This window comes from Hyperolius riggenbachi, chromosome 7 (genome assembly GCF_040937935.1).
Source record: "Hyperolius riggenbachi isolate aHypRig1 chromosome 7, aHypRig1.pri, whole genome shotgun sequence".
NCBI lineage: Eukaryota > Metazoa > Chordata > Amphibia > Anura > Hyperoliidae > Hyperolius > Hyperolius riggenbachi.
This window is the reverse complement of record NC_090652.1, coordinates 165,735,798-165,760,341: the sequence shown is the minus strand read 5'-3', so window position 1 is coordinate 165,760,341 and position 24,544 is coordinate 165,735,798. Positions and strand designations below refer to the sequence as shown.

At 40.8% G+C, this 24,544-nt stretch overlaps 1 protein-coding gene and 1 long non-coding RNA gene across 4 annotated transcripts in view; one reads left to right on the top strand and one right to left on the bottom strand.

Moving 5' to 3' along the window:
* LOC137524699 (dynein axonemal heavy chain 7-like) overlaps positions 1-24,544 on the bottom strand; it is a 565,826-nt gene that overhangs the window by 424,518 nt on the left and 116,764 nt on the right. For both annotated transcript variants that reach the window (XM_068244848.1, XM_068244849.1), the window contains 3 exons: positions 12,966-13,093; positions 8,033-8,111; positions 6,551-6,775 (listed from right to left, as the gene is read on the bottom strand). In XM_068244848.1, the coding sequence (XP_068100949.1) occupies positions 6,551-6,775; positions 8,033-8,111; positions 12,966-13,093 (432 nt within the window). The remainder of the gene's footprint in view (positions 1-6,550; positions 6,776-8,032; positions 8,112-12,965; positions 13,094-24,544) is intronic.
* LOC137524700 (uncharacterized) overlaps positions 1-24,544 on the top strand; it is a 156,651-nt gene that overhangs the window by 131,646 nt on the left and 461 nt on the right. The window contains exon 3 of one of the 2 annotated variants that reach the window (XR_011022766.1): positions 3,915-3,998. The exons of the other annotated variant lie outside the window; for it this stretch is intronic. This is a non-coding gene — a long non-coding RNA (uncharacterized lncRNA). Of the gene's footprint in view, positions 1-3,914; positions 3,999-24,544 lie in introns of those variants that run through there. 2 annotated transcript variants of the gene reach the window in all.

The following is a 24,544-nucleotide window of genomic DNA, read 5'->3' as shown; positions in this document are numbered from 1 at the left end:
CAAGCCACAAGGTGGCAAGCAGTTAGAGACTCAAGCAAGTTGACTTAACCATCTTTCCCCACCTAAAGGTGGCCCCCCACTATCATGGAATATTGAAAACTATTTTCAGTCTTCTCTTCACACACTTGCATGTGGCCCTTCTCTGTTGGAAATTTGGCCATGCAGAGAGAACAGTTCAAAATCTCGGCTAGTAAAGATTGAAGGAGGAATGACTGTGAGTGGTGCTCAAGTTAGAGAATACATTGTTTAAAAATGTTAGAGTTTATCTCTCACTGCCGAGAAAATATAGGAGTATTGAATTAAGTATGTTTACTGTATATACACGAATACAAGTCGCCTTTGTGTATAAGTCGACTCAACTTTTTGACCCTCTTAAGCTGGAATTTCTGCACACTGCTGCTGTTAATGTTGTATAAGGCAAGATACCTGGAGAAATTAACCTCTGATGATCTCTAAGCATCTTCCCCACAGTTACAGTGTTAATACACAATATTAACAGCACCACAATGTGAGCAAGATGCTTGGAGAATGCAGGGATACTTGCTCCAGGTATACTGCCTCATAAAACAATAAGCAGCACAGTGTGGGGGAAGTGCCTGGAGAACATAAAGTGTAAATTACTCCACTGTATCTGTTTTCATATGGTGTCAGCAGAGGCAGATTCTTACTGAGTTTACCTGATTTCACTCTTCTCTCTCCCCCTGCACTACATAGTCATGTTGTCAGATCAAAGAACAGCAGCACTGAGTCTGACAGCATTGTGCACCGACCATGTGCGGGGATGTTAGATATGTGAGGCTGACGGAGGAGCAGAGGGGCTCTGTAGATGGAGAACTTTGTAGCTGACAGAACATTACTATCACACCAGCGAGAGCAAGTTTACCTTAGCAGCAGATGGGCTCTTTGATCTACAGAACATTGGAGCAAAAATCCATCAATGCAGGACAGGAAGCACTGGTAGAACACTAATAACAGGAAGTGGCTGGGCATGGTACATGGGGGAAGCAGTGATTGTGAAGGACAAATTGATGTAGGCAGGAAGAAGGCACAGCTGCAATGATTGCTGACAACGCCACTTGCACTAATTCGTTTCAGAATGTTACTGTCAGCAGCGGGGGAGAAGGGGCTAGAAGGAGAGGGACTCCACAAGTGGGGACAGTAGGTAAAGCATTTTACATGGGTATAAGTCAGAAATTGAGGTCTTACTCATGTATAAGTCGCCCCCTACAGTTTACTTAAGCAAATCAGACACACATTTCTTGACTTATACTCGTTTACACTCGCATGCAAAGTGTATGGTAGTGTTAGATAAGGTGAGAGACCAGCAGCTGAATAGGTACTGGATTAACTCGCCTGATGATAGTAATAGCCGTTTTGCAAGATTACCTGGCGAACTGGGTTGAGTAGATATATTTCGGGAATACCATCTGACTGCTAAAGACCTTATTTTTTGGCTTAATGCTAAATCAACATTATCATTAATTGATTCAATTTTCACAAATGAACTACTGGTAAATCAAATAATTGATAATCACAACGTCAAATACTTGATGATCACAACTAGTCTAAGGGCATACCTGATCATTGCTCTAGATTACTTAAAGTGACTCTGTAACAAAAATTACAACGTTTTTTCTACCATCCTACAAGTTCCTAAACCTATTCTAATCTGTTCTGGCTCACTGCAGCACTGTGTACTATCACGGTCTCTGTAATAAATCAATGTATCTTTCCCCTGTCAGACTTGTCGGCCTGTGTCTGGAAGGCTGCCAAGTTCTTCAGTGCTGGTCTGTTCCTCTATGCACACTCCAGTGTGTGTTTTATTTACATAAGCCAGCAGCTTCTCTGCTATCTTATCAGTGATAGAAGAGAGCTGGATAAAAATCCTCCTCTGTTAGGCTGTGAAAGTAGCTGGCTGACACATACTGAGGAATTACAAACACAGGCACAGGCAGAGCTGTCTGCAGGAAGCCTGTAATGTTCAGTGCATGAGAGAAGAAGGGGACAGAAGGTAAACACACAAATGATCTTTTGAGATTCAAAAGGAAAGCTGTATACAGCCTGCTTGTGTATGGATGTATTTTCTATGTGTGGACATATTGTACATCAATCTACTTCCTGTTTTGGTGGCCATTTTGTTTGTTTATAAACAAACTTTTTAAAACTGTTTTTGACTACTTTTAATGCGGCAGGGAGCGGCAAAATTGTGACAGAAGGTAATAGGAGATGTCCCCTAACACACTGGTATGTTTACTTTTGTGCGATTTTAACAATACAGATTCTCTTTAAATAAAATTATAAATGGATATAAGAGATAGCAATTACCCCCTCTGGCTTTATTGGTTCGTTGCACAGATACAATTCTGCAATTCTTGCAAAGATTTCCAAATATTGGACATTTGACAACTCTACTAATAAGGAATTGGTCTTTCGGGAAGTCTTTATGGCATTTCTTAGAGGTTGTCTCCTCTCTTCAATTAATGCTTTTAAAGGAAAATCAGGCTGATTAAGTTCAGTTCAAGAGAATGGAGGACTGCTGAGCAAGATTATTCAGTAACCCCCACAGAGAAGAACAAGTATAAAGACAGTATTAAATCCATCCTCCTGAAACAGTGAAGCATATAATGTTTTAATTTAACAGTCAGCCTAAGCTGGGTAATCATTCACTTATATTGCTAGCATACTTAGCCAGGTCTAATGACTATTACTAATAAGCAGGGGAGACTGTTAAAGGCAATCCCTGTAGTAGCAAATTGCTTTGCCTATATCTATACAATTCTTATTTAAATCTTGCATAGGAGCAGGTATTGGAGTTCCTGCTAGGCATTGTAAATCCACAATAAACTAAAATCAACCTAACCAAATATCCCCCTTAGGCTATAACCTTACTGAAAATAAGCAAAAATTACTAATACAATATAAAATTGATCAGATGGAAAAGTCCTGGAACCTGATTAAAGTGGACCCAAATTAAAAATACAAGATTTCTAAATTATAATAATAAATAGCAGCCTTTTTCAGATGCATGATGATAAATATAAAGTATTTTGCATTTATTAGAGGGCCCTTCCTTTCATATTGCCGGGACAGAATCTGGCAAACTGGTGGAGTAGGTAGTGTCTGGCAAAGGAGGAATTGCTAATGGCTGCCACCTGTATAACCCTAGTTATGAAAAGAGAATGGTGAAAAGCATCTACTAAAATGCTCATAGGCTTGAAGGAGTGTTTATTTATCTTTGTATGTGTCAGAGTGGTGCAACTAAATATTTTGAATTAAAACAATGTTTGGTTTGGGTCCGCTTAAAGACATGGTGGATGCCCATTTACTCTAAATGTCCTGTGCAGTAAATAAAGAAGGTATACAATCACACAATCGTTACTGTACTCCTTAAACCCAACAATGATCTGTAGAGATTGTGCTCCTACAGGCTAATCTTACTATTACATTCTGATTATAAAATATTTACCTCTTCCTATCATTTCTTATTTTGCTGTAGTTTACCATATAAACGTGTACCAACTTTAGTGATATCTTAATCCACACATTAACTATGTATGTATTTGTACATGTACTGGATGTCATGTACTTTGTCTTGAACTTCTCATGCATAAATGTTCCCCAATATTTGTTTTGTACTATTTACAGAGGTATGGAAGATGTTACTGCTTTATAAATTAAAAAAATAATAATCATCATAATAATAATAAATATTAATAAGCTATGCTTCTGTGAATGGGCTGCAAACAGTATTTTGAATAATTAGTGTGTACATGTCAAGTTCTAAAGCAAATGTCTTTATTTTATGAACCTTGAGAATGTGTATATGACCTTGTCAGGTTATATATCTCCACTTATCAACATTAGATTTTCCAAAAACATGTGTACATTTCTCATGAACTCACTACTCTTCTAAGGCAATGCCAAGCACAAGCCCATCAGGAGGAATTAGGTCATCACCTCTCATGTCTGATGTAGACTCAAGTCCAATGGCAAGGCTGAATGAGATGGGTATGGATAGAACTTTTATATTTGGAATTAAATATGTAATAACATGGGGGTCTGTTTACTAAAATGTATGTGTGCAGGCTTTTTATGTAGTTTGCGTAACTCGCATTATACACACGTGTGCTACTTGCAGAACGTGCTTAGTACCTGTTCCACAAGCAATGTACACATTGCGTGTTAACTATCTGTGCATGTAAATTTGACTTAAAGAGTACAGAGGCGCCAATAGAATAAAAGTAGCATCAATTAAAACCAAATAAAATGCGGGCGGTAATGGTGGGCTTACCTACACACAGTGTGTTTTTTTGGGAGTACATATTAAATTCAATACTTAATATACACATTGGTTGTGATGATTGTTGGGTACGTAAGCCTCTGTACTGTTTACTACAAAAATATCCACCTGGTGGATGGGTGTGGACACCCTCTTTCTTCTACGGAGAGCGACTTTTTAGCCTGAGCGGGGACAGGTCTAATCTCCCCGCTTGCGATACTAGTAGTTGCCTACTCTCGGCAACCCAAACTTGTGAGTATAACTTATCTTCTTCATCATTTGTGCCCATTGTCACCAGTAATACACTATCGGGGGCTCTCGATTATTTTTTCTTCTCTCTACTATGTAAATTTGACTAGCCATTAATGAATAAGCCTCATCGAATGCTACAACCATAATGCAAAATGATACGTTTTTTTAATGCTGACAAATGGCTCTTTTACAGACTGTATAAAGTATCCAGAGAAGAACTGAAGTTCTTCCCATTGTAAATGGATACAGACTGCAAAATGATCCCCTTGTATGCCCCGAAAAAAGTTTTATGTATGCATTATGATTATAACATTGAATGTTTTGTATTCACAGTGCAAAAGATCTGTGCCAGACAGACCTGGATTTACCTCACAGGAGCCTATAGACACAGATGTCCTGGCACCTTAGACTTCACCCTTCATGAACCTACAAACTCCCACCAAACTGCATCATAAGTGTGCTGGCTGTCCTGGCTGTAACTTCTTCCTTACTTCCCTTGCCCATCATAGGTAACAACAGGTGCCCATTAGTATTAGGTAGCCAGAAGTATCCTCAATATTAAGCAGCTAAAGGTGCCCACAAGCATTAGGTAGCTAGAGGAACCTCAATATTAAGTAGCTAGAGGTGCCCCCAACTAAAGGGAGATCTGGTCACTGGAATGTCGAAAGCAGGTTGAGTAACTTCTCATTTACACTCTCATCGGGACTCTACATAGGGAGGGAGGGAGGCACTCTGGGAGGGGAGGGAGCCGCCTTTCCATCATCAGGCTCCTATAGGCACGTGCCTACAGTGCCTTATGGTAAATCCAGCACTGGTGCCAGACCCACCACATTCAGGAACACAGTTACTCCACATCGATTATCACTAGCAACAACCTGGTTGTGTACCATCATAAAGTAATGGTATACATTTCTATAAAACCATGACTGCTGCAGTGTAATTCCTATAACTGAGTTCCTGAACAGGTCAAAAGGAGGTGATTGCACACTTTTACAACTGTATTAAGCGCCAACAGAAGGGACCTGGTAGTGGTGCATTTCTAAAACTTGCTGCTTTCAGAAACTACGCAAGGAAGTGGAGTAAATAACTAATGAAAAAAAAATCCGGACCTACAACAAAGTAATTGTAAAATAGATACATTTAGAATCCATGCTGCTCTCATTCCCAACTGTCTCCAAATATGCTATACATTTTAACTGTAGGAATTTAAAACAGAAGACTACATTTCACTTGATTGAATGAAAAGTCTTGTGACTCTTCTATAGAGCCACAATATATATCAGATCAAAAATTATATGTTGGCAAAACATTGTTTTAAAAATTGTTGTGTCGAATTTTACAAAAGTAGGCAAGCTTGTTGTCCTTCACATTGTCTTAAACAGTTTGGAGGCCTCCATTTACTTGTTTACATAATTTTGAAGAAATTGAATAAAGTTAACTTCTTGCTGACCACTCCACGGCAATTGGCGCAAACGCGGCAGCAGCCCCAGGACCGCTCCACGCCGGTTGGCGTGAACGACTTCCTATGGGGCTAGCAGGAGAACGCGCGCTAATGCGCGCTCATCTCCGCTTGGAAGGCCCCGCCGCTCGGAGATTTTTAGACGGCGAAACTGCCATCTAATAGGACTGCACAGCGCTTTGATCTAAGGCAGCGCTGTACTGGGGACTGCCATGTAACACGGCTGTCCTTCTGGGGGGACACTGGGATAGGCTGACTGTGGGTTGGAGGGAGGGAGGGAAAAATAATTAGAAAATACACGTTAAAAAAAAAAAGAAGAAGATAAATATTTGTAAAAAAAAAAACATTGGGGGAGCGATCAGACCCCACCAACAGAAAGCTCTGTTGGTGGGGAGAAAGTTGTTACATTTTTCTATTTTCTAGAGGCTTATTAAGGCCACAACATCATACAATGAAACAGAAAAAAGATGTGATCAAGCTAAAATATTGCAATACCATATTAAATAAACAGTACAGTATTCAGTTTGAACTGCAAAGCAAAACTTTAATGCTTGTCTAACCTTTAGCCCTTCTTGATATTCTTTGGTCTTTTCTTTTATAATATTCCTGTGCTCCTCAAAGATCTCCCCCATGCGGTCATGCCACTGGAAAGTACTGCTGTTCAAACGAATATCTGCTGGGGAAAGTGTGACATAATCTACAAGAAAAGTCAGGCGATTTTTGGATTCTATGAGCTTTTGCTCCATATCTTGCATATCTTGAGCTTCAAATTTCTGAATGTATTCCTGTACAAAAATAAATAAATTAATGAATATGATGCATCCTATATTTGAGCAGAGTTATTAGCCCTAGCACCTTCCTATCCTTGTAGTACTGACACAGAGCTTTACATTAAATGTTTTATCTTTTTCAATCTTAGTATTCTTTAGGAGTGTCGAGATCATCTATGCACGCTGGAGAAGGTACAGCTGTGATTGGCTGAGCCATGGCCAGTTTTGCATCTTTTTTTCGTAGGTATGCTTTTCTTGCAGGCTGCCTAAAAGAAGTTCATTGGAGACAGGAAAGGGGTGGTAATGCAAGGAGGGGGATCTAGAGTACAGGGAGTTTTATGGGGGGATGGAGTGTTTATGCAACCTACAGTTGTTTGTGGAGGGGGGGAAATAATATTGACCATACATGGGGGATGTCTATTATGGGGTCTTGATACTTATAGGTCCCTGGTTATGCCAGCCTCCTCTCCGTGCCATTGTTTTTCCTTTATGGGCCAAATGGCAGCCAAAGCTCAATTTCTGAACTGCGCAGCTGCTGTACAGAGTCAGGCAGGAGCATTGACAAACTGGCAGCACTGAGTTGGACAGAGCATGCGCTGAAGATGCAGAGCTACTTTGGCTTCCATTCGACTGGCTTCAGTCAGAGCCACAAACTGGAGGCAAAGTGGTGAACCAGAGGGGTGGCCAGGGAACCCAGTGGACCTGTAAGTATCTGGACCCAGTAAAAAATACATTTTTTTTACATTAAAATCCCTTTATAGTGAACTTCAAAGGGACCTGGCCAAGTACTTTACTATATTAGAAATCTACTATATCAGTAATTGGTCATACATCGTATATTCATTACAGGCGTATGGAGAGGACCTGAGGACTGAGTTTACTATCGCCAGAGGTTTACTATATCAGAGTTTACTGTAACAAGATTCTACTCCATATGTTTATTTTAGGTCAATTCATGTACCCTTTATTATTTTTTATGGGGGAGGTCAATGATGGCTGTATATGTTGTGTGGAAAGAAGGTGGCGCAGGGGATTGGCCACACTTGTAAAATGGGAGGTGGGGGTTGGGAGAACCTGAGAAGGGGGGGTCCCATCATTCTTTTGCAGAGGGACCTCAGGGTTTGTAGTTATGCCCCGGATGGCAATAAAAGGGTAACAAAATAAATTGTCAGGTTACATAAACAGAGGCATTGCCACTAAATGTATAATTACACACACAAAAAATGTAAATTAAAAGTGAAAACTTTATTGCTGAGATATGTGTCCACATACCTTCAGCTCCATGAGTTCCTGAGTATTTGGAGGAGTGGAATGAGCTTTTTCAGCTACCTTCTCAAATTCTTTACATAACCTGGAAAAGATGTAATGATTAAAATATAAATAGAACTGATAGTAAAGGAGTTATTGAAACTCGAATCTACACATTACATTATACATTTGTTCACATTCTTACAGTTCACCATTTTTTGTCAGCTTGCTGTTATAGAGTTTTATAAAAACCCAGTAAAGGGACCCTTTTTATTGCAAGGGTTAATGAACTTCACCTCTGCAGTCAACTATAACAGCACTCCTGAAAAATAATTATAGGCCATAAAACATCTGTGTGGCTGTGTTACAATAGCAGGATAGTGATCTTACAAAAGCAGGATGGTCATGGTTTCTCTGCGAAGGAGCTGATTAATCAGGTGTCATGTCGGTGTAATATTAAATCTGGTTTAAACTTTAACCCTTATAACAAATGCAAGAATATGGGACTCTATGAAAGTTCTAATTAGGATTAGCTTTAGAAATACATCTATCTTGTAAGCTCAGTATTACTTTAGGTTTGCGTTACAAAAAAGGGGGTAAATTAGAGTGAAAAAGGAAAGGAATGGGAAAGTGCACTGTGTAGTAGAAGTGGTTGCACAGAAACGTAGGGTTAAGGTTTTAGTGAGTAAATATCATTCAGTAGTATCTAGGTGAGTAGCTTTCCTGTCATACATGCACACACCATAAGTATGAGTAATATGTCCACCTTCCAAGGCAAATTAAAATTAGGAATTCTTTTTTAACATTCTAAAAATTGTATAGTTTGCTTACTATGTATGAGGAATATGAGGGAACATGATCTGTGCATGAAGGAAAAATGTTTTAGCATTTATTTAGGAAAGGGTTATTTACAGTAAAAGTGATTAAAATGTGGAATGTATTACCACAGGAAGTAGTTATGACAAATTCTTGTTAAATCTGAGTTTATTTAAAGTATTAGAGCATACAAAAGGTGTACAACAGTTATAACATGGGCAGCACGGTGGCATAGTGGTTAGCGCTCTCGCCTTGCAACGCTGGGTCCCCGGTTCAAATCCCAGCCAGCAGGTCAACATCTGCAAGGAGTTTGTATGTTCTCCCCATGTCTGTGTGGGTTTCCTCCGGGCACTCCGGTTTCCTCCCACATCCCCAAAACATACCGATAAGTTAATTGGCTCCCCCCTAAAATTGACCCTAGACTACAATACATACACTACACGATACATACATACACATAGGACTCTGGTAGGGATTAGATTGTGAGCTCCTTTGAGGGACAGTTAGTGACTAGACTATATATACTATGTCCGCTGTGGAAGATGTCAGTGCTATATCAATACTAAATAATAATAATAATAACAGCGAATTAAATAAGGAAAAAATCCACAGTACAAACAGTGAGATCCAGATTGTTAGATAATTACATGGAGAGATTACCGACTGTGGGTTTTAAATAGCACCTTCAGAGAGAGAAGAAGAGACAGAAAGGAAAGAGGAGAGAAAAGGAAAGAAAGGTAGTGGCGAGCACGAGGAACCGCAGCCTTCTTCAGGCCCACCACCCGACAAGAGGTAGATTGCAGTTAGAGAAAGGAAAAGAGGAAGAAAAAACCACAGGGAAAAGGAAAGAGAGAAGAAAGAAAAGGACAGAAAAAAAGGGAAATGGGAGGGAAACGATCCTAAACATTAGAAGCGTCTGATAATATGAAAAACCATTAACATCACCAGAGAATAAATAGTTTAGTTAAACGACACAAGCTAAGCTTACTTGAAAAACAAAAGAAAAAGCGATGTAGGGAAATAAACATAAGGCCTCTCCCAATTAGGCCATATTAGGTATGTGAATTCAAGTATAATCAGTCCTGCTCCATATGGAAGTTATGGCAAATTCTATACCTGCATTTCATGGGGGCTTAGATGCTTTCCTTGCATTGAAAGACATCCATGGCTATAATTACTAGGTAATTACCAGTGGTGTTGATCCACAGATTTTATCTGGTTGTCATTGGAGCATGAATTTGTTCCCTTCTGGGGCTAATATGACCATGCCTTGCAAGGTTCTTCACCTTCCTTTGGATCAATAAGGACATGCGAGGGTGAGGGCTAGTGTTTACCTTATTTTCTGGTTGAACTTGATGGACATACGTTGTTGTTTTTTTTAACCTAAATAACTATGTAACTATGTTGCAACAAGTGACCAAAGGCTCAAAATCCTTATTAAGACAACAGTCACCAGGCAAATTTTGTCTTGATGCTGTCTTGAGCCCTTCTGCAGCAGAGGTAACAGAAGCTCTATCCAATAATGATAATGTAAGTGCTGACCCTTCTGGCCCAGAATAGACAAGGTTAGTTTATTACCTTGTGGCGCATCCGTTTTTAATACATCCCATTGATCTGATCAGTAACATTATGTAGGTGCATACCTAGGTATTTTCTGGAAATAAGGCATAAGGACAATGTTCCAATCCTATATGTTACCTATATGCTGAGCTAATAATCAGTAATCCCAAGCCCCATGATGTCTCTAGCTATGATATATGCTCTCCAACCAAACTCTCCCATCTCCTGCTTTCTTTACCCCACATCTACTTTCTCATGTACTCTCTAATTATTCTTGCTGTTTCCTCCTATTCCCGTGTTCTCTCTATAGGGATCTCTGTTTCTGTGCCTACTCAACCTCCTTAAAAATGTGAAGGAATGTGCTATAGGTGCATATTATGCACCACGTGATTAACACAACTGTCAAACTAAAGCAGATAAAAGAACATAATTACATGACAGTATTGAAGAACTGATAACAATGTATGTCTTGTTATCTCATTTTACATTTACAAATGCTATTTGCCTTTCATTATCCCCTTTCATAACTTAATTGTCGATATTCCAAAAAGTGTAAATTCTTTAAAATTAAAAAAAGCAAAAAAACCCTGAATGGAAGTCAACATTTACCAGCAAGATGAATTGAAAAGTTGGTGGTCTGAGATCAAAGCGGACCTAAACTCAGAACTTCCTATCTGCTCTAAAATATATGCAACAGCATAATAACCTGTAAAGAAAATAATTTCTTCATACAAACTCCTAAAATAAACCTGCAGTGTTTTCTTCCGGGAATTCCTGGAAGCACAGAAAGAGTTAAGCTTCAGTGTTTACATATTAGCACAGAGCAATGACACACCTCGGCACAGCTGACAGTCCTGATTTACACTTGATGATTACTTGCTAATATTACGCAAGCTGACCTCTCTAAACACACATCGAGTGAATTTCTCAGCAACTGTATGTGTTTTCCTTGTCTGCTGTGCAAGAGTTTAGGTTAGGGAAAAGGTGGAGTTCCTAGATTGGTGGAGCTTTTTAAGGTTTTTTATGAGAATGATGCTACCCAGTTGAAGATTGTTGGACCGTTCTCTGTGATTGCCCTAAGAAGGGGAGGAGATAGAGAGAGACTTCTTTCTCAAAAAGAATCAACCTGGATCTCGAGGACTAATGCCATGGGTCCTTTAGGCTTTAATGATCGCAATTAATTGAGTGTCTTTCTACAGAAAAATTAACAACATGGTTGTGTTGTAATAGTTGATAACTGTTCTCTGGTTATGTGATGGTGCACTTTGGATTGATTGGCTCTCTAGTCCTAATCACTTATGGTGCCTATACTTTTGCACAGTTTCCCCTTCTCTACTATCTGTTTCTAATTTTGGTCATATAATATTTAGATATTGAGGTTCCCCTTGGACAACTTGCTCACTGCTGTCTACGGTAATTTGGTCCCTTCAGTTTAGTGTGATCTCTCTGTAAACAGCGCGATGACTCAGATCTGAACTTCCGGACAGACAGAACTTCCGGACAGATGGCGTTAGTTTGGTCACCATGACAGCGGCGCTCAGTGCGCGCCGCTGGGCGTGATACGTGCGCTGTCATAGGTCAGCGGCTCCAAAGTAGTGGTCACGTGACAATGCACACTGGAGATGGGACACACGAGGGACCGGATTCGCTGAAGGGTCCAATAGAGGCGTGGCCCTTCCGGGGATTTAACATGCACGCCATATCCGCGGCGTTTGAGACGTATCCCCACCGCGGAGAGCAGCGGTCCGTGAGGAAGCTAACCCAGTGAAACAATTGTCAACCGTCAGGGTCTCTGTGGGAGTTGCCACAGGGATTGGTGATGTATTGATGTTAATACACAATGCTATTACTATTTCATCATGATGAAAGTTAAGCTATTAAAAGTGACAGTATGAACTAACTGGTGCCCATGTGGAATTGCTGCTTGAATGGATTGCAAGAGTTTAGGTCTGATTTAAAGCATTCTGTTGGTGGAGGTGATCCTGGATATCATTAAGCAGTAGGTTGCGGTGCAGGACCAATGGGGTGGGGGATCTATCCAGGTTAGATATCAGATATGTATGGAAACATCATATAAATCTGAAGATGAGTTATTTGTTTTTCTAGTTTTAAAAGCATTTTATTGAAACAAATGTTCAAGTACTAGCATAATAGCTACATCTTATATTTCTTAACTCTCAAAATTAAAAAAGACAATATTATGTTTTTGTATGCCAATTTCCCACCCCAGTTAAAACACTGCACAAAGTAGGAAGTAGGGTTAGGAAATTGCATTGTTTCCCTTGCTGTTTGTGTCAACAATAAGAAAATATGTATCATATTCCAGAACAAAGAGTCAACCCAAAAAAAATGTTCTAACTACTTCCTATATTATCCAAAACTAAAATAAGGCCTGTTTGGAGTATTATACTTCAAATAAGTATGATCCAATTGAAGTGTCAAAAAGCCTAGCAGAGAGAGACTGACCCCAATTATACAGCTGACTTTTGAGTGTTCTGTAACTTATCTACCCCTCAATTTCCACTGCAGGGCAATGCCTAAACCAGTGACCATGAGATAAAAATGATAGCAGAGAACCAACCTTCTGTTAGCGTCCTGGTGATCTTGAAACATTTTCTCTATCAGTTTTCCACAAATAGCCTCTGAACGTTTAGCCAGTGCTCTGATTAATTCATCACAATGAAGTTCAAACATCCCTAGGCGAATAAACTGTGAAAACAGAGAAAACAGTGGAAAAAGACTGTGTAAGCAGTGTTATGTACTATAGTTCTTCTTAAACAACCAGGACAGGTTTCTAATCATCTATTATTTATGCACTACAGCATCAGTAATACAGAACAGGCATGCTACAAGGCAACGGAGAGGCCGTTCATATTTTATAGTGCTCATTAATACAAAAAATATGCCTATGTGCTAAAGAATAATTTTTGTTAAGAGATGATCACAGAAGAAGTACATAATTGATACAGACAATCCTTGCACAAAATAAGTACATGTGCATTATAAATCTCTGATCACATATGTGAATCTAAGGTGTACAAGTTTGCAAAGTGTGTAAATTCAACTGTGATCTATCTCTTATATTTTCTTATTTAGGGAAGACAAACTTAAACCCTCTATAAACAGTTGTGGTTGGGGTGTCTTGGCACCCTATAGAATAAAATACAGGAGACAAAAAAGGGAGCCCGATAGTGCAGTATGTCAATAATAGGTGTGTGGAGAAATCAATTGATTGAAAGGGCTACTCACAAAGGAGGTTTGCAAGGGGCAACCGACCACAGGAAGCAGGTGGAGACCATAAACCCGACTCCACTCGGGGTGGTCCTGGACGGACCTGGTTGCGGTTGCTCTCTTAGATGAAAAAGGATGGACAAAACATCAAACGTGGTAAAACGGGTGTTCTGTCACCACCCCTCGGACAAACATGTACGGGGGTATAACTATGCACAATAAGGGAAAGAGGCGCCCTGATTTGAATAAAAGCTTTTAAAACCAGTTTAGAAACGAAAAAGAAAAATGAGGTATCTTACCTCAATGACAAAATCTCTTTAAACTTACAAAAGATTTTTATTTGAGCACAGGCAACACGTTTCCTCAGGCCAATACAGTGCCAAATGACAGAAATCATGTAGCATAGGGAGCTTCCTCAGGCCAATACAGTGCCAAATGACAGAAATCATGTAGCATAGGGAGCTTCCTCAGGCCAATACAGTGCCAAATGACAGAAATCATGTAGCATAGGGAGCCTCCTCAGGCCAATACAGTGCCAAATGACAGAAATCATGTAGCATAGGGAGCCTCCTCAGGCCAATACAGTGCCAAATGACAGAAATCATGTAGCATAGGGAGCCTCTCTGAGAGGCTCCCTATGCTACATGATTTCTGTCATTTGGCACTGTATTGGCCGGAGGAAGCGTGCTCAGACCCGCGAAATGCGTTGTCTGTGCTCAAATAAAAATCTTTTGTAAGTTTACTGAGATTTAACATTTCTGAAAGTGTGCAATTTTTCCCATGGCAGCCATATGTGTGTATTCATATTTATAATTGGTATATGCTATTTCTAGGATCTCTTGGAAAGAAAGGACCACAAAGCCTTTCTAGTGTCTTGACATGGCCATTTTAGTTGCTAAGGGTATATTGATTAGTGAAAATTTAAATTTGTAATATATTACTGATTACTGGTAAATAATGTGGCTGCCATTAAATGTACCACCACACTTATTACAGTTATTTTTGATATCCAGGCAGATACTTGGGTTCATTGAATAGTAACGTAAGAACCTTCCGACCATATGTGAAGGATTTTACCTTGCCCTTTGCAGTTCCTCCAGCATCTATCAGATAATACATTGGAAATCTAGCAAGTTTACTTGGAGTGTAATACCATGTTAGTAATATTTTATGATTGAGCTCCCAGTGGTTTGTACACTGTTTATAGGACTAAGCAAGGGCAGTTGATCATGGTGATGTTGTTGGTGGTGGGGTAAATGTAATTAAGTAATCTCTTGTGAGCACCTTCTGGATCCAGCCACCCCCACTTATCATGACAGTAAGCATGAGATTTCCCATAGAGTCAAAGGAAAATGCGATGGAAAGGATTGTGCACTCCAACTTTGTAATAATTGGTAGCCCTCTGCAGGCGCTCACAATATAGTTTTGTCTTATTCTGGTGGTAATAGGCCTAGTGGGGGAACTCCATTGATAAGCAATGTGTGCCTCCTTACAACATCTGGTAACCTTATTAAAGCTTCTGCATAAAGCAGCTTTTGGCTGCAGTGATATCAGCATAAAATACCACTCTGCTGGTTTCTCCAGTGTGATCTTCTTGCTCATCTTCCCGGATCTGCCTTGAGAGCAGCTGCATTGGCCATCTTTAGACTGCTGAATTTAGCAGGCTTCAGGAGCATCCGTGAGCTTTTTCAGTACTATGTTCATCTTTCTACTTTGTGTCATTACCCCCTCCCAGGGGGAGCTCTGCTACTGCTGCATGTTGTTTTGAGGCATTTTCTTTAAAGTGTATCTGAAGAAATTTATAAAAGAAAAATTAGATACTCACCTTAATTGTAGGACAGTCCTTGGGATTCCCATATCATCAGTCAGCTGAATAGGGTACTGGTAAGGCTGTTGCCTTTGATTTGGGATTTAAGCCTTTGACCAGGGATCAAATCCAGTAGGTAAAACAAAAAGCAGGCTTTGGACAAGGCTTCCTAATGATCTTGGTTGCCCGTGGAGCACACACTAAGTGCTGCAGCCCTGAAAATGCTTTGAGTCTGCCAGGGGAAATGCTTGATATAAATGTTTTGTGACTTGTCTTGTTTTCTAATCCTCTGTTCCAATGCTGGGTCCATCTGAACATATTCAACCAGACCCTGTAAAATCTGTTCTCGTGACCAGTGGCCATGCTTCCACCCATGTACGAATGCAGCCTCATTGCACATGCCCAGTTAAAAATCAAAATACTCATTTGAGAGAAAAAAGTTCATATCTTCACTGACAATGACCTCTTCTACAATGCATCAAAGAACAAAGTACCTCAGCTCAAACACATGCTAAGTCTGCAAAAGTAACTGCCTTTAAAATTATAAAAAAGAAGAAAAAGTTATTATTCACATAAGTCTGTAAACAATTTGAATCTACAATGCTACACCAAGACCACACCCATATTGCTGTCCTACACTGAATCTAAACATGAACTGTAGAATATTTAACTAAGATCAGGATTCCATTGAGCTTGCCTTTCACCACTTTTGCATGTAGAAGATAGCTTGTTGGCTAATGCAGAACCTAACCATCACTGCACCCCTCAGCAACACATATTAACAATAAGTAAATCTACTCATTTAAAAACAAATACTGCAGACACAAGAGTGGCTTCTGGACTGGAAAAGGTCAGTTTACATTCCAATCCAAAAAGTGCTCAAATTATCAGACAGTTTCACTAATCTCACAATTATCAGACAGTTGCTCTAATCTCACATTCTAGCAAGGTAATGCTCAAAATTCTACAAGCCAGACTGCAGCAATATATGGAGAGAGAGTTGCCAGATGTGCAAGCAAAATGCTACAAGCCTGACTGCAGCAATATATGGAGAGAGAATTGCCAGATGTGCAAGCAAAATGCTACAAGCCAGACTACAGCAATATATGGAGAGAGAATTGTCAGAGGTGCAAGCAAAATTCTACAAGCCAGACTGCAGCAATATATGGAGAGAGAATTACCAGATGTGCAAGCAAAATTCTACAAGCCAGACTGCAGCAATATATGGAGAGAGAATTACCAGATGTGCAAGCAAAATTCTACAAGCCAGACTGCAGCAATATATGGAGAGAGAATTACCAGATGTGCAAGCAAAATTCTACAAGCCTGACTGCAGCAATATATGGAGAGAGAATTGCCAGATGTGCAAGCAAACTGCTACAAGCCAGACTGCAGCAATATATGGAAAGAGAATTGCCAAATGTACAAGCAAAATTCTACAAGCCAGACTGCAGCAATATATGGAGAGAGAATTACCAGATGTGCAAGCACAATTCTACAAGCCAGACTGCAGCAAAATATGGAGAGAGAATTGCCAGATGTGCAAGTTGGTTTTAGAAGAGGACGATGCACAAGGTACCATGTTAGCAACATCCCATAGATAATAGAGCAATCAAGGGAATTCCAGAATAATGTCTACTTTTACTTTATTGACTATTCAAAAGCTTTTGACTGCGTTGATCATGACTGTGGCATATTCTCATGAAAATGGGTATACCAAGCCATCTTATTTGCCTATTGAAGAATCTACTGTATACGCAAACCAAACTAAAAGAGAATTCACGTTGCTGATAGTATGTACCTGTAATATTCGTAAGTGCAATAACTAGGTGTGCAGGAGCACAGGTTTGGATTCTTGTTGAGAACAATAACATTTACTATAGGAAGAAGAAGAAGAAACAGACACGCACAAATACCGTAATTTGTTTTCTTCCTTCAGTAATTCAGATTATGTATTGTGAGTGCTGCAATGCTGAAGGGCAGTGGCGGCTCCAGGAAATTTTTTTAGGGGGTGCTATGCAGGTGCTGGACCAATTTCCGGGGGAGCTGACGACCTGCGGCGCGCGAAGCGCGCCGCGCCAAAAATGGGTGTGGCCACAACCTGCGGCGCGCGAAGCGCGCCGCGGCGAAAAAATGGGCGTGGTCATGACCGGATGAGGGCGGGGCTAACTGTAATTTAAAGTGAACCCAGGGTGAGAGTGATATGGTGGCTGCCATATTTATTTCCTTTTAAACAATACTAGTTGCCTGGCAGCCCTGCTGATCTATTTGGCTGTAGTAGTGAACTGAATTACACCAGAAACAAGCCATGCAGCTAATCTTGTCAGTTCTGACAATATTGTCAGAAACCCCTGACCTGCTGCATGCTTGTTCAGGGTCTATGGTTGAAAGAATAAGAGGCAGAGGACCAGCACGGCAGCCAGGCAACTGGTATTGCTTAAAGGGAGATAAATATGGCAGCCTCAATATTATTCTCACCTCGGGTTCCCTTTAAAAGTGCAACGCAAAGACAGAGGGCCCAAGTTTTGGTGACCCTTTTCCCAGAAAATTCACATAATTGTGCAGGTTTTCTCAAGAAAATACACGTAATGTGAGCAGATTTTAACAAAAAACACGTCCAATGACCCCAATATGCACAATCGTTATCAGATATGGCCCCAATATGCACAATCGTTATCAGATATGGCCCCAATATGCACAATCGTTATCAGATATGGCCCCAATATGCACAATCGTTATCAGATATAGCCCCAATATGCACAATCGGTAGCAGATATGACCCCAATATGCACAATCGTTAGCAGATATGACCCCAATATGCACAATCGTTATCAGATATGGCCCCAATATGCACAATCGTTATCAGATATGGCCCCAATATGCACAATCGGTAGCAGATATGGTCCCAATATGCACAATCGGTAGCAGATATGGTCCCAATATGCACAATCGGTAGCAGATATGGTCCCAATATGCACAATCGGTGGCAGATATGGTCCCAATATGCACAATCGGTGGCAGATATGGTCCCAATATGCACAATCGGTGGCAGATATGGTCCCAATATGCACAATCGGTGGCAGATATGGTCCCAATATGCACAATCGGTGGCAGATATGGTCCCAATATGCACAATCGGTGGCAGATATGGTCCCAATATGCACAATCGGTGGCAGATATGGTCCCAATATGCACAATCGGTGGCAGATATGGTCCCAATATGCACAATCGGTGGCAGATATGGTCCCAATATGCACAATCGGTGGCAGATATGGTCCCAATATGCACAATCGGTGGCAGATATGGTCCCAATATGCACAATCGGTGGCAGATATGGTCCCAATATGCACAATCGGTAGCAGATATGGCCCCAATATGCACAATCGGTAGCAGATATGACCCCAATATGCACAATCCGTAGCAGATATGACCCCAATATGCACAATCCGCATCACCTGAAAAAGAAAAGAAAAACCCATTTACTCACCTACAGCCAGAAGACCTTCTTTCCCGACCTCCCGTCCCGAGTCCCGACCTCATTGTGGCGCGCAGCGCCCGCGCGCCCACGATCCTCTTCCTTCCCGACGTCACGACGAGACTTCCTGCCTGCATGCAGAGAGCAGGGCTACGGGAAAATGGCCGCCCGAAGTCTGCAGAACAGGGCTCCGGGCGGCCATCTTACCGTAGCCCTGCCTGCTGCTCCGTGCTGCCGGTGTGTGAACTGACTTGGCGTCTTTTAGACGCCTGAAGTCAGTTCACTCCAGGGGGTGCTTTGGGGGTGCTTGGACAATTCTAGGGGGTGCTCGAGCACCCCCAAGCACCCCCCTGGCGCCGCCACTGCTGAAGGGATCTGCATTCCATCATCTTCTGTTTAATATTTTGCAACTATCAGATTAAATTGGTCAACTGCTGTTCACACAACCAGATTTTTACAGCAACAGCCACCAGCAGGCATTTCAATAAAGGTTATTTGTTCATTAGGTACTCATTAAATAGTCAGTTCTTTACTAAGAAATGTTCACACATTGATGTGTGATCTTGTTTTTATTTATCTCTGCAAAAAGAAAATGATTTCATTGCAGGAAAACAGCAAGAATTTAACTGAATTTACTCATTAAAAACATATCAACAAGCAAAGGTAACCTACAATGGCTTCAAATCACCTCCTTTCTCTATATCAAGAGGAACGCGTCAAGGCTGCCCGCTTTCGCCTCTATTATTTGCATTATCGATTGAACCTCTTGCTATTCAGATAAGAAATTGCGTAGAGATACATGGCATACCATTAGGGAAGAGAATGCACAAAGTGGGCCTATTCGCTGACGACCTAATAGTTTGTATTTCACAACCCACCAGATCAATCCTAGCTCTAAATAAGATCTTAAAGCAATTTGGTATAGTCTCGGGGCTCTGTGTCAATCCGGCAAAATCAAAGGCTTTAAAGGGGTTCTTTCGCGAAAAAAGTAGGCAGTTAAAAAATGTGACAGATGACAGATTTTGGGCCAGTCCATCTTTTTAAGGGGGATTCTCAGGGCTTTCTTTGTTTTCAACAGCATTTCCTGAACAACAGTTGCAAAATTTAACTGACATAATAGTGTGCAAGTGATTAGGGAGGCCGGCTGGTATCTTCCTATTTTGGCAGTTAAACTGCTGTTCAGGAAATGCTGTTGAAAACAAAGAAAGCCCTGAGAATCCCCCTTAAAAAGATGGACTGGCCCAAAACCTGTCATCTGTCACATTTTTTAACTGCCTACTTTTTTCGCGAAAGAACCCCTTTAAATATCTCCCTTCCATCTCAATTGATGTAAACATTACAGGATGTGTTTGAATTTGATTGGGATCCCACAAACTACCTTATCTAGGCATTTATCTAACTAATTCCTATGATACACTTTTCCAACACAACTTCCCCCTGCTTGCGAAGGAACTGACAGACTTATTGGAGTGCTGGAAGAGGTATTCAATATCTTGGTTAGGCAGAATAGTGGCTATAAAAATGACCTTGCTTCCCAAGTTACTGTACGCATTTAGACTATTGCCTATCTCCCTGCCCTCTGCATTTATTGAATCCCTCCAGCGGAAAATCAATGGTTTTATCTGGGGAGCTCAAAAACCTAGGTTTAAAAAACTCTACCTACATCGTCTGAGGGGGGATGGAGTGATGGGAGTACCTAATATCTAATATCTCTCACTACTACAAAGCAGCCCAGTTGGCCATTTTGACCAACTGGCATGCAGAAAACGATAGACCTGCCTGGGTGGACATGGAGAGCCAGCTTATCACACCTATAAACATTACGAATCTTCTCTGGCTCACACCAGAACATCGCACCAGGATTAATAATCCTATCATAAAGCACTCCCTTCAGGTGTGGGATAGCTGTAAATACTCTGGTCGCTTAATGTCAGCTCACAGGCCACTCCTTTCCTTCCTGGGTAACCCTTCATTCCCGGCTGCCTTACACTCTTCCAGCCCGTATCGATGGTGGGTCGCCACTAAACTCCATAGAATCCAAGATCTTGTCATTAACACGGGTATTAAATCTTTTGACTATTTACGCGAAAAGTTTGCAATTACTCCCGCTGAATCATTTTGATATATACAAATATCCCATTTTGTAAAACAGTCCTCACAAATGTAGACTCCCCAACGAGCAGAACCTTCTTTGAAAATATTTGTGACACTAATCCCCGTTCCCCAGGGATTATTTCGCTTATATATCGGGAACTCACTCTCACCCATTCGCAAAGTAAACCCCTATATATACTCAAATGGGAGGAAGAATTAGGTCTCCAGATTGACTACACTGATATTTGTGATATCTGGGACAATATCCCTAAGATATCAATAAATGCGGACCTGGTAGAAGTAAACTATAAACTTTTATTCAGATGGCATCTAGTCCCACAAAGAGTGTCCAAGTACAATAAGAAGTGCTCGGGTGACTGTTTTAGAGGATGTAAAATGGTAGGATCTTTTGCCCACATATCAGGGTTTGCACTTGGGCATCATCCTTGATTAGTGCCCCGGTTCCGCTAAATCCGCTTCATGTCTTACTGGGCTGCCCTTACCCACATTTAACCTCTGCACAAAACGCCCTCCTTAATTATATTTTTACTGTAACTAAAATTAAAATAGCAGCAGCATGGAATACCCGATCCCTCTGTTTTGAAGCTATCAAAAACAGACTTGGCAACATTTTGTTCTTTTAGAAGCTGAGAGCTCATATGAACGACAGTATGAAAAAGTTCCATAAAACTTGGGACCCTTTAATTAACTATTTTTTAAGTCCTGAACAAATTACAATGGCAAGTGATCAATGATCTCTTCCAGAAAGCGCACCGTGAGCGCAGATATTCTGCGTACTGAGGCTTAACCGGCACGCCCCTCGTCTCTGGAGTCTCTTGACCTTCCTTTCAAATCTTTCCTTCTGTCTTCACTCACCTACTTTCTACTTCTTACTTCAGACCTCTTTTCTTCTCCTATATCTATTTACATTTAATGTAGATGTAACGATGGCTAACGAACACAGCAAAAGTACCAATCTGAATTTGTTGAAGGTCTTTGAATGGTAATTTACCTAGTACTCCCCCTTCCCTAAGGGACTCTTTATTGCACTTAGCACCCTACTAGAAACGAACCCAGTTTCTTATAATTAATAAGCAGTCCTGACCTCACTGGAGGACAGGTTCTTTGTCTAAGAGTGCAAAACATATAGATAAAGGTTGATTGTAAGCCTTTGGGCAGGGTCCTCCTCCTTTTGTGACCTACCTGATCATGCACCTCCATTACTGTGCACCCATGCTATGCATTTGAGTGAACCTAACTTGCCTAATCTCCATGCTCCCCTCCAGTGACTGACTAAGCATTACCTTGTACTCATACTGTGCTGTGTGATCTGGTTTTCTTGTATTCCTGTATTGTCATATTGCTGTTTGTCACCCCTAAATATTGTCTGTAACCTAAATTAATGTCCAGCGCTGCGTAATATGTTGGCGCTTTATAAATACAATAAATAATAATAATAAAAGGTGGTCCCCATCCGGCTTTTAAGGTTAATGAAGGATGGCAGACTTCCTTTCTGTTATCTCCCTGGAGATCATTCTGTTTAATCTTCAGCATTAGACGCTCTTGATATGGATTAATAATACTTTGATGGGAGCTATATTTTATTAAGGAGACCTTTTGCTACTGTTACTGTTTGGAAAATTTTAGACGGTGGGATATTCCACTTCATTGTATGTTCTATTATTAGATTTGAGTGTTCCGCAATAAGTCTAATACTCTTTATTGCCACTGTGTTTGTACTGGACTGTAAACAATGTTATGTGTACAACTGTTTTCCTTTTATTACAAAACTTTCAATAAAAATAATTGAAACAAAAAAAAAAACATATCAACTAAAATGTGTATTCTAACTCAGGAAAAAGTGTCCACACCCTACCCCGTAATAGCTAGTATTATCCCCTGGCAGAAACAACTGCAGTAAGATCATTCTTGTAGCCATCTACCACTCTCTGATGTTGGTCTGAGGAAAGTTTCCCCAACCCCTCAATGCAGAATTATTTAAGCTGTGGGATGTTTGATGGAATTTTTGCATGTTGAAGCAGCCAACTTCAAGTCACCCCTCAGCATTTTACTGGGATTGAGATTTGGGCTTAGACTGAACCTCTCCACAACTCTCCATTTCTTAGCTTTCAACCACTCCTTGGTAGATTTACTTGTGTGTTTGGGTTATTGTCCTGTTGCAGGGTCCAGTTCTTTGTCAACTTTAATTTTCATACAGATGGTCTTATGATGTTCCTCAAGCACCCTCTGATACATGGTAGAATTCATGGTGTTTTCTATGATGATGAACTGGTCAGGTACTGCCGCAGTAAAGCATCCTCAAACCATGACATATCCACCTCCAAGCTTAACAGTTGGTATGATGTTCTTTCCTGGAATGCTGTAATTGGTTTGTACCAAACATGTCCTCTGTTATGGTGTCCAAATAATTCAATGTTAGACTAGTCTGTCCAATGAACATCATTCCATTATGAGGACCCATAGGGCATTCCAAGTCTGAGGTGCTCAAGTTACAGACACTGTATTTTTATAACGTGAAGAAACGGGAAAGGCCTGAAAAATGTGCCATCCTTCAAGTGTCCAATAAATCGAGTATTTCTTACTATCCTTCCTCTACCGAGGTAAAATAGTTTATTTCATACTGCTCACCAGCTGTTCATAATTGTTTGGGTGCCTTTTACAACCTATTTTAGTTTGTTTGCCCTATTTAGGGGCCTCTTCTGTGATATTAGATTCAGCAGGTTTTTTTTTTTTTTTTGCTGGACTACGACCAGCCATACAGCGAAGAAGATTCCTACATATCCAAGTGGAGACAAAATTCTCTATATGCATGTTATTGTGGATGCATTTCAGCAATTCAATCTTGTAAGTAGCATTTCTTGTACCAGTTATCTAATTCTCTGGAATACTGCACTATATTGGCACTTTTGATTTCTCTGTCTTTTATTTTTCAGTTCCATGAGTTGGTCCTTTGAATTTCATTCACCAGATACACCCATCATTCTCTTTTGATGATCATAACCTTGATGATCTCTCATCTCTTTTGATGATCATAAACAGTTTCTCCTAAGACTTTAGTACTCTCTAGTGACTGAAATATCAGGAACTTTCATTGACCAACTGGTAGAAAGGTTCCCAGCCCTTTTAACCTCCTTAGCGGTAATCCCGAGCTGAGCTCGAGGTAAGCCGCCGCGGAGGATTTCTCAGCCCCTGGTGGGCCGATTTTCTCACTTTTTGCTTTGTTACATGCAGTTTGCTAGCTGCGTGTACAAGCCGATCGCCGCCACTCTGTGTCGATTCGCCGCTACCCGCCGCGTTAGAGGGTCCCCCCCCCCCCCGAGAGCCCTTGCGCAGCCTGGCCAATCACTGCCAGGCTGCACTAAGGGGTGGATCGGGACTCCCCCAGATGCCATGATGTGGATGACGTCAATGACGTCATCCCGATCGTCGCCATGGCGACAGGGGAAGCCAAACAGGAAATCCCATTCTGAGCGGGATTTCCTGTTTGCTCTGATCGCTGGAGGCGATCGGAAGCAGTTGGTGGAAGCCGCTG